Genomic DNA, 16,301 nt, shown 5'->3' with positions numbered 1-16,301 from the left:
ACAATATTTATTTACATAATAAATAAAAATTATATTGGGAGGAAAAACCCTATGCATGAATATACTGAGACACAATTCCACTTGAATGAGAGAACTGGCCATTTCAGCCCTGGAATTTATATCCCACCATCTTCCTCTTAACAAGATCCCATAGGATGGGGACAGCTGTGAGTCAGGGAAGGTGAGGTGGGCTCTGTGCAGAGGACACTGGCCTGCACCTCAAGGACAGAGCTCGGGCCATGTTGTCCCCTCCACTCTGGCTGTTTATTCATCTGCATAATGACAAGACTAGACCAGATGACTTCTGACGGTGTCTGTTAGCTGCAAAGTTTCATGCGTTTATGATATCCATATCACTACAAATAAATGCAAGTCAAAATATATTAGGAGAAAAAGAATATAACTTGATAGCCAAATACTATTTTTAATTGGCTATAAAATTTGAAGGCGAAGAAAAAAAATGATCACACCCTTAGAACTACAATCTGGGTGGAGATGTTAAAGGGGTCATTTTATCATATTCTGGTATTGTACTATAGTTTCTTTCCTAGTATATTAAAGTGTAATATTTAACATATGCCATTGTTATTTCCAATAGACAATACTTAGGATAGTGAACTATCAGAAAGTTTCATTTCCATTACAAGTTTGATTTTCAAAGATCTGTTATGTTATTAGTTACCACCTTTAGGACTCATTTTTGTAGAAAAGAGATTGGAGGGATAAAAAGCTGAGTTCTGCTTCTAACCAAGATGGAGTTAGAGGAACTAGATCTCCCTTTTCACTTCACACAGTGGACAACAGGCAGCACAGGACTGTGACCCCCGAGAAAAAGGAAAGATAAGGTAAGCCCTACAGTGATACCAGCTTACTGTGTGGAGGTGGTCTCCAGGCCACAGACATGAAGGGGGAACCCAAACCCAGCCCGGCAACCTTGCTGAGTTGGAAAGACAGAGTCTGAGGGGACGAAGACGACTACAATCTGTGGTTCAAAATACCAGCCAAGTGGGAGCGGCACAGAGAGATCCGGAGCTCTGCAGTGTCTCCCCAGTCTGAGTCTGGGGAAAGACCACTGCAAAAGAGTGAGCAGGACTTCCCAGAGCTCCCACAGGGCTGCGGACAGTCTGTATTTCCACGAGCTAGAGTGGGAGGATCTCCTAATCCAGGGCCTTGAGCAGCAGAATCCTCAAAAGGGCACTGCTTTCCGAGTGGGGCTCAATCTTCCTTAACCAGCCCTTTCAAAGAAACAAACAGATTCCATGTAACTTAACCATATGCCAGAAAAAAGTTAAATCCAACACTATTTAAAAGAATGAAAAAAGACAAATCATTTATCATATCCAACATCCAATCAAAAAAAAAAAAACCTCTAGGAAAGCAAAGAAGCTATAAAATATGACTCATGTCCAAGATAAAAATTAACCAATAGAAAGAGACCCAGAAATGGCAGGGATGATGGAACCTGAAGACAAAGTTGTTAATACACCTGTAATAAATATGTTCTGGATGTTCAGGAGGAAGAAATTATTATCATGATGAAGAGAGAAATGGAACATACAAAAAGAGACCCAAATGGAACTGCTAGAGATGAAAATATTAATATTAGAAGGCATGTAAAGATTATTTTAAAATATTAGAAAACATGGTAATCAAAACTACTAAAGAAACAGAAAGGGAGAAAAACCTGAAAAAAAAAACTGAACATGTCATCAGAGGCCTGTGGGACAATATCAAGCATCTAACATAGGTATAACTAGAGCAGAGCAAGAACAGAAAATATATTGAAAGAAGTAACAACTGGCCCTAGCTGGTTTGGCTCAGTGGATACAGAGCTTCGGCATGTGGACTGAAGGGTCCCAGGTTTGATTCTGGTCAAGGGCACATGCTTGGGTTGTGGGCTAGATCCCCAGTAAGGGGCGTGGCAGGAGGCAGCCAATCAATGATTTTCTCATCATTGATGTTTCTATCTCTGAAATCAATAAAAATATTTTTTTAAAAAGAAAAGAAATAACAACTGAAAATTTTCCCAATTTAATACAAACTACAAGCCCACATATTAAAAAAACCTCAACAAGCCTTAACCAGAATCAACATAAAGAAAATTATGCCAACGCACATTGTAATCAGCTTGGGAAAAGCAGTGAAGAGAATAAAAGCAGTCAGAAAACAAGACGTTCTGTTCAAAGGAATAATGAACAACACTAGGCTTATCATCAGAAGCGACCCAAGACAGAAGACAATAGAGCAATATCATTAAGGTACTGAAAGAATAGTCCATCAACCTAGAATCTTTAATCCAGAGAAGTACTTTTCTAAATTGAAGGGAAAAATAGGAGCTTAGAGAATTCATCATTAGAAGACCTGTACTATGAGAAATGTTAAGGAAAACTTTTTAGGCAGAAGGCAAATGATATCAGATAGAAATCTATTATCTCTACAAAAGAAATGAAGAGCACAGAACTGATATATATTTGGGTAAATATAAAAGACATTTTTACCAAAATGATAATACAATATATGCTATGGTCTAAATGTTTGGGACCAATGGGGAGGGGGGTAGCAAGATAGGATATATAAACTTAACCATACCATAAATTACATTAAATGTAAATGGTTTAAGCATCCCAAGACAGATATTGTCAGACAGACTTAATTATATGCTATGTATAAGAAATTCATGTTAAGCCCTAACTGGTTTGGTTCAGTGGATAGAGCGTCGGTCTGAGGACTGAAGGGTCCCGGGTTTGATTCTGGTCAATTGCACATGCCCAGGCTGCGGGCTCGATCTCCAGTAGGGGGCATGCAAAAGGCAGCCAATCAATGATTCTCTCTCATCATTGATGCTTCTATCTCTCTCTACTTCCTCCTTCCTCTCTGAAATCAATAAAAAAATATTTTTTTAAAAAAGAAATTCATGTTAAAACCCTAACCCCTGCAAGTGATAGTAGTATTAGGTGAGGCCTTGGGGAGCTAATTAGGCTCCACCCTCATGCGTGTGATTAGTGCTCTTATAAAAGAGACCCAGGAGAGATCCCTCCTCCCTTGCAATATTGTAAGGTTACAGCCAGCTGGCTCTCACCAGACATCTAATCTGTCTGACCAGTCGGTACCTCTGTCTTAGACTTCCCAGTCTCCAAGAACTGTGAGAAATAAATTTCTGTTGTTTATAAACTACTCACTCCCTGGTATTTGTTAGGATAGCCTAAATAGACTAATATAATATATTGTCAGATTTATAGCATAGGTATAAGTAAAATGTATGACAATAACAGCAAAAAGTATGGGAGAGCAAAATGAAAGCATACTGCTGCAAAGGTTCTTGCATTATACATGAGGTGGTAAATTATTATTTGCAGAAAACTTCTGAAAATTTAAAGATACATACTGTAAAGCCTATAGCAGCCACAAGAAAAATGAAACAGAGAAATATATAGCTAACAAGGCAATAGTGGAAATAAAAGGAAATCATAAAAAAAAAACCACAAAAAAACCTCAATCCAAAAGAAATCATGAAAAGAGGAAAAAAGGAACAAAAACCATATGGGATAAATGTGTGTGTGTGTGTGTGTGGAGGGGGGGGGGTAGAAATAGCAAGATAGGAGATATAAACTTAACCATACCATAAATCACATTAAATGTAAATGGTTTAAGCATTCCGAGATAGATATTGTCAGACAGACCCAACTGTATGCTATCTATAAGAAATCCACTTTAAATATAAAGACACAAACAGGTTAGAAGTAAAAGGATGAAAAAAGACATATCTTGCAAGCTTTAACAAAAGAAAGCTGGAGTGGCTATAGACTTCAGAACAGGTATTACCAGAGATAGAGACATTTCATAATGGGCCAATTCTTCAAGAAGACACGATAATACTAAGTGTATCTCTACCTAATATCTGAGCTTCAAAATACATGAAACAAAAAGTAATGGTATAAGTGACAGGAGAAATATTATAGTTGGAGAGTTCAACATTCCCCTCTCAGTAATTGATAGAACGAGTAGGCAGAAATCAATAAGGATATAGAAGACTACGCAACACTACCCACCAACCTGCCCTAACTGATGTCTCTGACACGTTCCGCAGAGCAGCAGAGACTATTCCTTCTTGTCTGGTCCACATTAAACATTCATCACAGCAGACCACATTCTGGACTATAAATCAAGCCTCCATACACTTAAGTGAACTTAAATTATACAGGTCATGCTTTCTTACCACAATGGAATTAAACTAGATATCAATAATAAAAAAGATTACTTGGAAAATCCTAAAAACTTGGAAAAGAACATGAACATAACATGTTCGAAATAACCAGAGTAAAAAATAAAAAAAATTACAGGGGAAACTATTTTAACCGAATGCAAATGAACATACAGTGTCTCCGAACATGCGAGCTAGAGCTAAACAAAACAAATCAAAAAAGGGATTCAGTAACAAGTTTATCTCATAGCATAATTTAGCTGAACAGTGGCTGTTATTCAACATTACATAAAGCAGCTTAATTCACTGATATTTACTGATCCTTTCCTTAAAAGCAAAGAATCCCGCTGGCTGTTCCTGGGGACAGTCCCTTAATTTGGCAGATAAAATTAAAATTAAGGCCTTTACCTAAACTCCAAAGCCAAGCTAGACAGAGGAGACAGAAATGCCACATAAGTGAATGCACTGATCCCTCCAGTGCAAGGAGAAGCAGGCAAGGCTGTGTGAGAGGGGAAGCATGGGGCTTGGGCTTAGAAGCCTCACAATATAGAGGGCTGAGTGAGTATAAATAGGGCTCTAGCTAGAGATGCAGCGGGACAAAAAACAGAAAGCAGAAAGGCCAAAAGGCAGGTGGCAGGTTCAGTGAACAAGCAGCTAATTCAACTTCACTACAACGCAGGCATCGCCTAAGAGAGGAAGCTTGGGACTGGACTGTTAAGGGCCTGGAGTGACCTGCAGACTGGACTTGAAGCCAGACCCTGGGTGTGAGTCCTGGGTCTACTGTTGATTAATAATGGGACCATAGTCCCATCTCTCCATTCTCTGAAGCCCACTTTCCTCCTCTGAGAAGTAGACTGAGAGAATCCCTGTCTATCACTCAGAGTGCTGTGGGAGCAACTGCACCACCCCATGGTGAAGCACTAGGCGACACAAAGGCAGAGGGAAGGTACTGAAGGCTTCTGTGAGCTGGAGGGTGGCCGAGAAACCCTGGGCGGAAGGAAGATGAATGACACCCTCCTGATGTGAATGCTGGATGAGAAGAATGTGAAATAAGGCTAGCGTAGCAGCGCAGGCAAGGAGTAACAAGGGCCTCAACCAGCGAGGCTGTAGGAGAAGCACCAAGGAAGAGGCAACCAAAGGAGCCCTCAGGAGATGGGCCCAGAGACTGACTGAGGATGGGATGGGAAGCCAGGGAGGAATAAAGTGGAACGTGGGTCTAAAGCAGTGGACATATGGGAGAATTTGACCCCCAAACAGGGAAGTTAGAAAATAAGCCCTATATTCTAGGTGTAAAGCTTCTAAACAAATTTTGACCTATACAATAAGAAACAGCTGACTATGGAAGGAAAATAAAATCTCATGTAAAAAAAATTTAATCCTAGAAACTATGCATCTATTCTAAAAGTATCCAGTGGCAAACCACGTCTATATACAAATGCTATTCAGTAAAACATTATAGCTGAATTTTACCATATAATTTCTGACAAGAATTCTTATGCATATTGTCATTTTATTTGAAGGTTGCAATAAATGCAAAAATTCACAAGTGAAGACACCACAGTTAACTACTAAAGTATTATTGTAGATGCACCAGAATTCACCACCGAATAAATCTTTTGTGTTGAATCGACAATGTCAAAGCAGGTAAAATGTGAAAAAATCAGCATGATGGTAGGGGGGAAAAATCATTTTTTTAAACTGAGTTTTCTGCTTTAATAAAAAATTCATTTAAAAATGTAATCAGCCCTGGCCCATGTGCTCAGTGGTTAAAGCACAGGTTCTACAATTAAAGGTGGGGGTTTGATTCCTAGTCAAGGGCACGCACCTGAATTGCAGGTTTGATCCCTGGCCCCAGTGGGGTGCCTGTGAGAGACAACCAATCAATGTGTCTCACATCAATATTTCTCTCTCTTATTTTTCTCCCCCCTCTCCTCCTTCTCCCCCTCTCTCTAAAAAAAAAAAAAAAAAGGGAAAAATATCCTCAGGTGAGGATAAACCACAAATACAAAAAAACAAACAAAAAAGTAATCAATCAAGAAAGCCTAGTCACCTGAATCCACTGAACACACAAACAACGGAAAACACCATCCTTAAATAAAGTATAGTTGTATGAGCTGTGGATTGTGTGTGAATGAACACAATGCTAACTAGTGACCCAGAATTCTACCTAAGGTTATCAGGCTGAAAAATAAAACCTTATTTCATACCAATAGAACCACTGTCACATACTTGAACCTGATTGACTACGTAACAATATGATCACTTTCAAAATGATTAGAAATTACATTTGAATAATGTTCATTGAAATTAGGTTAGGTTTAAATTTTTTTTAAAAAAGTCAAGTAATTTCTAAAACAATATAGCACCCAAAGTATAAATAGATTAGATCTAATTAGCTCATTCCAATAAACTCAATGGGTGAAGGTTTGTTGTTTCACGAGAAGAGCTTTTCCAAGCTTATCTAAGAGATACTTAGAACAGTGTCTATTATCTTTTACATGCCCATTTACAAATTATGCCTAAGACAATGGAAAGAGCCATTCAAAGTCTGCCACTACAGCTTTGTGCTAACATACTATATTTTTGCTCAGAATCAGTTAGTATAGAAAGTGTACATGTAGAAAGAAACTGTAACTAGAGTCCTGGGAGTAATATACTTAACTTCTTAGATGTAGTATGTAAAACAATCCTCAAAAGGCAATCAGAAGTGGGAGGGAGGAGAGGGAAACATCTGGATGGGCTCCAGAGAACTCACCCGTGCAAAGTCAAACGCATATCTGTAAATAAGCTTAAAGTTTGTAGACTCATTTAATAATGATCTTAAGTAATCCAAAGTATTTCTGAGTTTTTCTGTTGTATCACATCTAGAAAAACAGAATAAAGGCAAATTATAACCTGAGTTTTTTCTTAATTGGGGCAGTAATATAAAAACACAATACCAAAAGACAGAATAAAAACTCTGGAGTTGGGACACATCCACAATGACCTATTTTTCCTACACTTTTTATTTTTAAAAATTTCAACTGTACAGGAAAGATGAAAGAACCGTTAATAAGCACCCATATACCCATCCCCCCGGTTCACAATAAACATTCCCACTTGTGCTCTCTCTCACATACACACACTTTTTTCTGAACCATTTGAAAGCAAGTTGTCAACAAAATGACACCCTAAACACTTAAATACCATCATCACACTTAATATCCTATCAATGTTAATTTTCTTAGCTAATATACAACCCACATTGTCAATTTCCCAATTGTTCCCCCAATTTTCTTTATAGCTGTGGCTTTCTTTCAATTAAGATCCAATTAAGACTCATGCATTGCTTTTAGTTGTCATATCTCCTTAGTCTGTGGAAGGGTGTCCTGCCTTTTTGCTGTCGTTCTTGAAAATGTCATTTTGAAGAGATCAGACTAGTTGTTTTATAGAATCTCAATTTGTCACGTAAGCCCTAACCAGTTTGGCTCAGTGGATAGAGCATCGGCCAGCGGACTCAAGGGTCCCAGGTTCGATTCTGGTCAAGGGCATGTACCTTGGTTGCAGGCACATCCCCAGTACGGGGTGTGCAGAAGGCAGGTGATCGATGTTTCTTTCTCATCGATGTTTCTAACTCTCTATCCCTATCCCTTCCTCTCTGTAAAAAATCAATAAAATATATTTTTAAAAAAATTTGTCAGGTAATTTTCCTATAGTTGTATTTAGGTCAAGCATGTATGGTAAGAAAACTACACATGATGTCCTTCCTGGTGTAGCCCAGGAGGAGGCTGACACGTCACTCTGTCCCATCACTGGTGACACTGAGCTGATTCATTTGGATAAAGTGGTGTCCACTAGATTCCCCAGGTAAAGACACTTTTCCCTCTGAAATAGTACACAGTTTGTGGGATATCTTAAGACTCTGAATCCTGTTCCTCAAAAACCTTCACTTGGTGGTTTTGCCATCCATTGATGATAGCTGGCTGAATTGATTCTACATTTGAAGGTCCAAATTGGTGATTTTTCCAACTCTATCATGCTTTTATTTATTTTTTAAAAAAATATATTTTATTGATTTTTTACAGAGAGGAAGGGAGAGAGATAGAGAGCCAGAAACATCGATGAGAGAGAAACACCGATCAGCTGCCTCCCGCACATCCCCCACTGGGGATGTGCCCGCAACCCAGGCACATGCCCTCGACCGGAATCGAACCTGGGACCCTTCAGTCTGCAGGCCGACGCTCCATCCACTGAGCCAAACCGGTTTTGGCTCTATCATGCTTTTATACTTACGGCTGGAATTCTTCTCAAAAGAAGAGCTCTACTCAACACCTTTCTTATTTTTTGGGAGTTAAGGAATTTTTGCTTTTTATTCAGTGTTATAAGCTATTACTGTCTATATCCTTTTTGATGAACAAACTGTTCTTATTTGAGCTATGGCCCCTTCAAGCTGCTCCAGTGTCCTTCTGACATGCCCCCATCAGCCTTTCAGCACATCCTCACTTTCTGGCACAAGATATTCAGCTCACTTTGTACTTTCCCTACCTCAGACTTGAAATCAGCTATTTCAAGTGATAACCTATTTTTACAGGAAAGTGACACACTGTTTACTTTTTCTAAGGAAGTACACTAATTGGTTATTTTTACAAACTGATTTTCTGCTTATAATATCTAGCTCTTAAAAAATGAGAACCAAAGAGTCCTTACTTTCACCAGCAATATTCAAGCTTTTCAATGCTGCATTTCCCTGTTTCTCTGTAGAGCTTTTATCTACTACTAAGTATAGCCCAGACATATGACAAGTATTATCAATGTAAATATTGTAAATACTTTATAAATGAAAATATAGTTCATAATAGAACACACTGATCTATTTTTAGCAATACATTTGTGAAAGCTAAATATAAAAAAAGTCCTCATGATCTACTGAGACAAAATATCTAAAAGCCAAAAATGAAAGTAAATATTTCATTTGTGAGTCTACAACAAAACCGAATGTTCTTTATTTCTTGCTAATGTTTGAAAACTAAATATATATATATATATATATATATATATATATATATATATATTATCTCAGACTATTTTAGAAGTCAGAAATGGCTTCTTTAAGGAACTAACATGTAAATTGAGAGCTAAAAGAAGAAACTCAATGTTTTTGGAGAGAATGGCTTTCCAGATAAAAAGAACAGCATGTGCAAAGGCCTAGTGGTAGAAGGGAGTGTAGAAAGTCCAAAGACGAAAAGAAAACCATTGTTAAGTAGACTAGGTAGAGTAAGGGGGAAGTGGTACAAGATGAGGCTGAAAGGGAGATGGGACCAGGCCATAAAGGGTTTCTGTGGCCCACAGTGTTTATTTTTTAATTGAGTCCTAGAGCCAATGGAAGCCACCTCCTGCCATGGGAGAGACCAGATCAGGCTTGCATTTTGAAAGGCTCACTCTGGAAGAAAGGGGGAGAACTGATAGCCTAATTTGAGCTGTAGGGCCAGAACCCAACTGAGAGACAATAGAGGATAAAAGGACAGGATACACAAGAAAGCAGTAAGTGGGAGCAGAGCTCACTTTGCATTGGGCACTCTACAGTATGGTTTTATTTATTACCATGTATATAAATAAATAATATTAATAATATGGGAAGGGTCAATGCTAACTCCAAAACATAAGGTCGAGCGAGGTCCCTACTCTTCAGTGGAAAGGAAAGTTAAGTATCAAAGCCACAGGAAATTGGCCAGATTTTGATGGGTAATTTAGTTCAGTCCTGCTCAATGGGAAGAGGAGCAGTTGTTTGTTTCAACAAATTCAAGGACAGGAAGCACTCATTTAGATAACTTCTACACAGTTAAAAGGAAATAAAGAAGCTCCGAGTCTTTGGGTAGAGCTGCAAGGCAAAATGTCAAGTTCTGCAGCATGCCTGGGCGTGAGTCCAGCACTCTGGCAAAAGATGTCCCTGTGTTTCAAAGACCAGAGATCTTGTCTGGAGTGTACAGCACAAAATGCCCAAAGTAACATTTCAATTTTATTTATCTATAAAGGATAGTTACCTGGGTTAGAGATGATATTGTCAACAAAGAGTTTAATCTGCTTTAAAAAGGACTTTGTCAGGCAGACCCTCTGGACCAACCACTTGGGAAGCAGGCCACTGAGTCACCAGGTCTGAACCAGAGGTTGCCATCTAGTGGCCACTCAACAAGATCATTAGCAGAAGTGTCAGCTCTTACAAAGGGCCTGTGAAGAAACAGGCTTAGAAAGTAAGCAACCAGCAGAGATTTTTCAGGAAGCAGCCATATCTTCAATCCTTTCTGTGAACCATGCATAAGGACACAGATGCTGCAGAGTGACAGTGCCACACTGCTACCAAACAAAATATACACATACAGTGGGATCATTTCTTGAGTTTCACTGACACAAACACATTCGGAGTAAACATAAATCAAGACAATAATCCTCAAAAGTTATAAAATCAAAGGACGTTCTCCCCCATTTTGTGGAAAAGGCCTTCACCCCTTTACTCAGTCAACCCAAAGATATTTTCCCTACCTACCATCAGTTCTATGCAGTTAGCTACCACGCTAACACACTTCGTTTTTAGCTTAAACATCCTTACAAAACAGCAATTTTCAATCTTTAGCATCTCACAGCACATGTAAACCAATGACTAAAATTCTGTGGCACGCCAAAACTATATATATTCCCAATCTGACAAAAAAATTAGGTATAATTTTGATTCATTCACAACGGGCAGCTATTGTTGTTGGTTGTTGTCATTTTTAAACTTGATAATCAAAGGGAAAAGAGGTTAGTCCCTCTGACTAAATAGTCAGATATTGCATGTTTTCAAAATTCTTGTGGCACACCGGTTGAAAATCAGTACTATAAAGCTTAATTCATCAGCAGTAGCCTTAATGCATGTTGGAACAAGGCAATAAATAAATAAACCATCAATTAAAACAAGAAATGTGTCTTCCCTGACTGAGAATGGCCTAGGGAGTGTGGGGACACTTCTTCCCAACCAGAGAGGCCACACCCACAACTCTGTCTACACAGTGTCAAGGAGACGAGTCAAGGCTAGTTTCTGAGTGCCCAAGTGTATGCCACATTTCAGCACTTCACTGTCCTGGTTTTAGAAATGCTATCAGACAGACACCCAGGAAGGAGCAGAACTGATTCAAAACTATCTGGTTCCAAAATCCATGAGTTATTTCTAGTACACTTCCACTGTACAGCAACAATTTTTTTAAAAAAGCATTTATATCAAATTATACTAGTATATAGACACTACATATATATATATATATATATATACACACATATACACTATATATGTGACTATATATTTTATCGTATACATACTTTAAATCCAGTTTGAATCCAAACGTTTCCATTTAGAGCATATAAATGATTGGCTTGAGTTTTTTTATTTACTGAGTGTGCACACCTTACAAACACAGAACTTATTAATTCAAGTAGCATAAAGAGAACTAGCCTTATTACTTTTGCCTGAACATTGCTTCTACGCCCCAACCCTGAATGGGCTTTGTCTTGCTCATGGGTTTTGTTTCCCCAGAACCTAGAATACTGTGCTTGGCACATCACTATCATTCAAATATTTGCTGAACAAATAATAAATCTAGGGAGGCTGGAAGGAGGAAGGAGAGGGGTTCTTAAAACATGAAATTGGTCTATTTTTGAACTACAAAGAACCTTACAGATTATTCTGAGTAATTATCTCCACCTCACTGATGAGAAAACCAGTCTCAAGAGTTTCATATCACAAAAAGAAAGCAGATTCCTCAGCACCGTTAGAGGAGCAGGCTTGAAACGACACCCTGCATTTTATAGGAACCCACCTGCCACCAAGTAGAGTCCTCAACAAAAAGCCTGTGAAGTGCTCCCCACCCCCAACATACACGTAGGCCTCTTCCAGGAACTGCGTATTTCACTTCCCAGGTGGTGAGGCCTTCAAAACACATGGGCAAGGCCTGGCTGGCATCGTGCAATATTCTTTTGTAAAGGCAAATGTAAAAAAGAATCTAAAGCTATATAAAAAAATAAATATTATACTCTCTTAAAAGAAATGAAACTGGCCGGAGTGGCTCAGTGGTTGAGCATCGACCTATGAACCAGGAAGTCACGGTTCAACTCCCAGTCAGGGCACATGTCCGGGTTGTGGGCTCGAACCCCAATGCAGGAGGCAGCTGATCAATCATTCTCTGTCATCATTGGTGTTTCTAGCTCTCCCTCTCTTTTCCTCTCCGAAATCAATAAAAATATATTTTTAAAAAATAAAAAAAGGAAAAATGAGCAGCCACCACGTACTCTATTCAGAAAGCCACGAAGAAAGGCAGCGAGGAAAACAATGAAAGAGTTGAAGGCTTAAAATCATAAGTAGTCTGCCAACATGACGACACAATTTTAGAGATTTCAGAGACTTAACCCTAAAATTCTAGAACATGCTGACAGGAAAGTGTATTTGTAAAAAGGTGATTTGGCTTTTACCTAAAACTCATTTGCCATCAGCCAACAGCTGTTAGAAGAAGAATGTGACTTCAGAATCAGAAGTACTGGGTTTTCTTCCCACCTCTGCCACTTACTTCACAAATCACGTATTCCCTCTGAGCCTCAGTTTCCTTATTTGTAAAGTGCACAAGGCTCAAGCCTGATCTGTCCCTATAGCCATGGGAAAACAGTGATAAGGCTTCATAAACTACTAAAGTGCAAAACAAATAAGCATTATTATCAATAACAAATGGACAATGATACTAAAAGTTGACAAAAATTCCAAAATTATTTAAATAAAACCACTTCAACTTCAATTTTAACCTAATAAAAATTGAAATCTTATTCCCACTTAAAGTGAAAAGGAAAAGAGGAGTTATTCCAAGTACTCTAGATCACAGCTATATATCTTCCAGCCATTTGAAATGTTTAGTTATCCACCTCAACTGTATCCTTCAATGCAAACATAGAATAACAATTTATGTTTTCTTGAATGAAACTCTCAGCAAACACACACACATACATCCACAGACACACCACACACACATACACATAAGCACAAAGGGAACACATAAAACCACTGACTTTTATCTTATTCTGGGCCAGGTAACACAAACAGAATCTTTATTATTACTATTTTTTAATCACTAGAGTAATGAAGTTCCAATTTTGCCCTAAGCTAACACAGAATATATAAAATAGAAGATATCAAACATTTTCACTTATAAGTTACACTTTTCTCAATTTTTTCTCACTAACTATAAACCAGATTCTAATAAGCCTTTGCTGTTTAAGCTCTACCCCTGGGCTGTTCAATCCAGTAGCCACTAGACACATGTGGCTACTGAGCACTTGAAATGCAGCTAATTCAAAATAGTTCATTGATTTTTAAACTATTTATTACATGCTGGAATGATAATAATTTGGGTTAAATAAAATATATTAAAATTAATTTTACTTGTTTCTTTTTACACTTTTTTAATGTGGCTATTGAAAATTTTTAATTACCTATATGGTTCACATATACGAGAAAAGGCTAGTCTATTTCCTACTGGGTAGGGCTGCTCTAGAATATGAAAATAAATAATATACACTCACATAAACATTAATTGCTAAAATCCAACCATAAAGCCCTCCTCATCATATAAAAATGACACATGGCCCCAGTAGAAGTCTGCCCAGATCAGCTGGCCTTCATCCAGTCACCCAACCCAGGCTCCCTGAGATCCCAGGGAAGAGGCTGCCAGCTTGGGAGAGTAGTGACCCCCCAGTACAGTCTTAGGACTTACTGTAGAGAAGTCATTCCTTTTAACCATTCCTGTAGAGTAAAATAACCCATATTTTGTGCATCCAATTTCCAAGCTAGGACAAGCATAACTACCTGTTTAAAAAAAAAGAAAGCCCAATCAAATCAGAACAACAGACCTCAGCAATTAAATACATTAGCATCTCGCCAAATGCTTCTGTTCATGGTAGTTTAGTCACTAAAATATGAACAGAGTAACTTAAAAAATGAGTTCTAGATTGGCAATCATCTGTAAGTTTGATAATTCAGCCTGCTGATAAGGGTTTGGAGAAACACAAACTCTTATGATGCGTGCTGGTGAAAGTGTAAAGAGATTAACCTTCCCAGAGGGCAATTTTGCAGTGCATCAAAACTAAAACCAGTAATTGACTCTGCAATTCCACCTACGGAAAGTTATCTTATAGATATACCTGCACATATACATTAACGTGTATATTCAACAATGCTGACCATAGTACTATTTGTAGAAGCAGAAGATTGGAAACAAACATTTATAAATAAGGGACTAGTTATTGCATACTTCTTTGCTAAATACATTCCACAAGAAGGAATACTATGCCCCCATTATGACAAAGTAGACCTATGGGTACAAATAGGGAACAATCTTTAAGATTTATTAAATGAAAAGAGAAAGGTGCAGAACAGAGTTAAAAAATTAAAAGGTGGGTGGTGAGATACACACTTGAGACACATACAGTGGAGTTGTATCACAAATACATTAATGTTTGTAAATTCAATGTGCAGACTAGGGGAATTATTGTAAAGTAGCCCAAAGGCCCACATAAATAGCACTATGCCTGGACTGGGCCCAGGAGGAGCGGCAGGGCCCAATCTCCCCTGTGAGGCACCATATAAACATCAAACAGCTGTAGAATGATGGCAGGATTAAGTGTACTTTTTCTGTTAAAAATTTCCTTTCATCAAATATTAATTAAATCAGTACATATTAATTTAAGTCACTAGGTGCTTTAGATTTCAAAAATCTAGATTACTAGGTAGATTATGAGGACTGATTAGTAAGTCAATGCTTTTACATTATTATGTACATTGTCACAAAATGATTGGTAAATAGTTTAAAAATGGTAACTTAAGAGACTGATGGGCTATTTAGAAGAATTTCCCCAAAAGAAGAAGTTATATGTTCTTCAAAATACTTACACAGTAGAGGATTTTCTCCTCATCTCTTGAACTAACCCACATTTTTAAATTCAAACTTGGTATGTTCTCAATATCTACATTCAAACATCTATTGGAAAGATTTTTTAAATTCCACATAAACATGTTTAAAAAAATGGTGAAGACACAAGAACACAGACAGTGCACATGAAATGTGTCTAAACTGCCAAAGCAGACGTTCACCATGGGCATTTCTTTACACAAAACAACAGACCTTTTCTTTTAATGGCTAATAAGAAAGCTAACTACTTAAATAAAAGATCTTGCTGTTACCTTAGTAAATGAAAGTAGACTTGAATTTTACAACCTGCTTCAACTCTATAAGCTATAAATATCAGGCAAGGTGAGAGTTTTAAATACTTTAAGGTGCTTACTCATTGATGCAAATGGCCTTTTAAAAACTATTTTTGCTCCTTTTTCAAATGTTAATATTTCTGAAATTATAATGTATCCCCAATTAATGGGATATCTGAGTTTATTTGGCAACATTTTTTTCTTTCTTAGTGATGATACAACTTATATAAGTTCTATGAGTGGCACCTTAGAATTGAAGTACAGTAATAAATAGTTTAAATATTCTAAATTTGGTCTTTGAGTCTTCAATGTACATGATTCAACATTTCAAGACTATTTTTACAGAAAGAGTCCTTTTACTGGCCCAAAAGGACTCATTACTCAGCTCTCTTTTACTGAGTACTGCTATGTGGAGGTGAGGAACTTTGGAGAGCTGAGGACCCCCTTTTTCAGTTAGAACCAGCATCAGCACTCCCTCACACCGACAGGCCTTTCCACCTCTGAGTATAAGTGCTCACACAATCCCTTTTATACAAGCAGCCTGACCCCAGCCTCCTAACCTCCTCACCGCTGGCCCTGCTGCCCATCCTTCTGATCAGACGTGGACAGATGTTCTCTGGTGGAATCTCTGTAGCCTCTCTCAAGCCCAGCTCACACATACTGTTCAAAAAAACACCTTGCCCCCTCGACGCAGCTCTCATTAGGAATGTTACTTTCTATGTCTATGAGTGTCTATGGACCAGATCAGGCAAAATACTACTGACCCAGTTGTCCCTAAACCTTTACGCCAAGCTGAATAATTTATCTAGATACCTGAACTAGATCACATTAAATTTTAAAATACAAGAC

General features: G+C 38.0%; 1 protein-coding gene across 5 annotated transcripts in view; it reads right to left on the bottom strand.

Annotated features, from left to right (window-relative positions):
* Nucleotides 1–16,301, bottom strand: part of DCUN1D4 (defective in cullin neddylation 1 domain containing 4) — a 71,356-nt gene that overhangs the window by 11,411 nt on the left and 43,644 nt on the right. For all 5 annotated transcript variants that reach the window (XM_036333625.1, XM_036333643.1, XM_036333633.1 and 2 more), the window contains 2 exons: nt 13,966–14,057; nt 6,957–7,065 (listed from right to left, as the gene is read on the bottom strand). In XM_036333625.1, the coding sequence (XP_036189518.1) occupies nt 6,957–7,065; nt 13,966–14,057 (201 nt within the window). The remainder of the gene's footprint in view (nt 1–6,956; nt 7,066–13,965; nt 14,058–16,301) is intronic.

Source organism: Myotis myotis, unplaced genomic scaffold, assembly GCF_014108235.1.
Source record: "Myotis myotis isolate mMyoMyo1 unplaced genomic scaffold, mMyoMyo1.p scaffold_m19_p_1, whole genome shotgun sequence".
NCBI classification, from domain to species: domain Eukaryota; kingdom Metazoa; phylum Chordata; class Mammalia; order Chiroptera; family Vespertilionidae; genus Myotis; species Myotis myotis.
The sequence above is the reverse complement of the archived record's forward strand: the minus strand, read 5'-3'. Positions and strand labels throughout refer to the sequence as shown.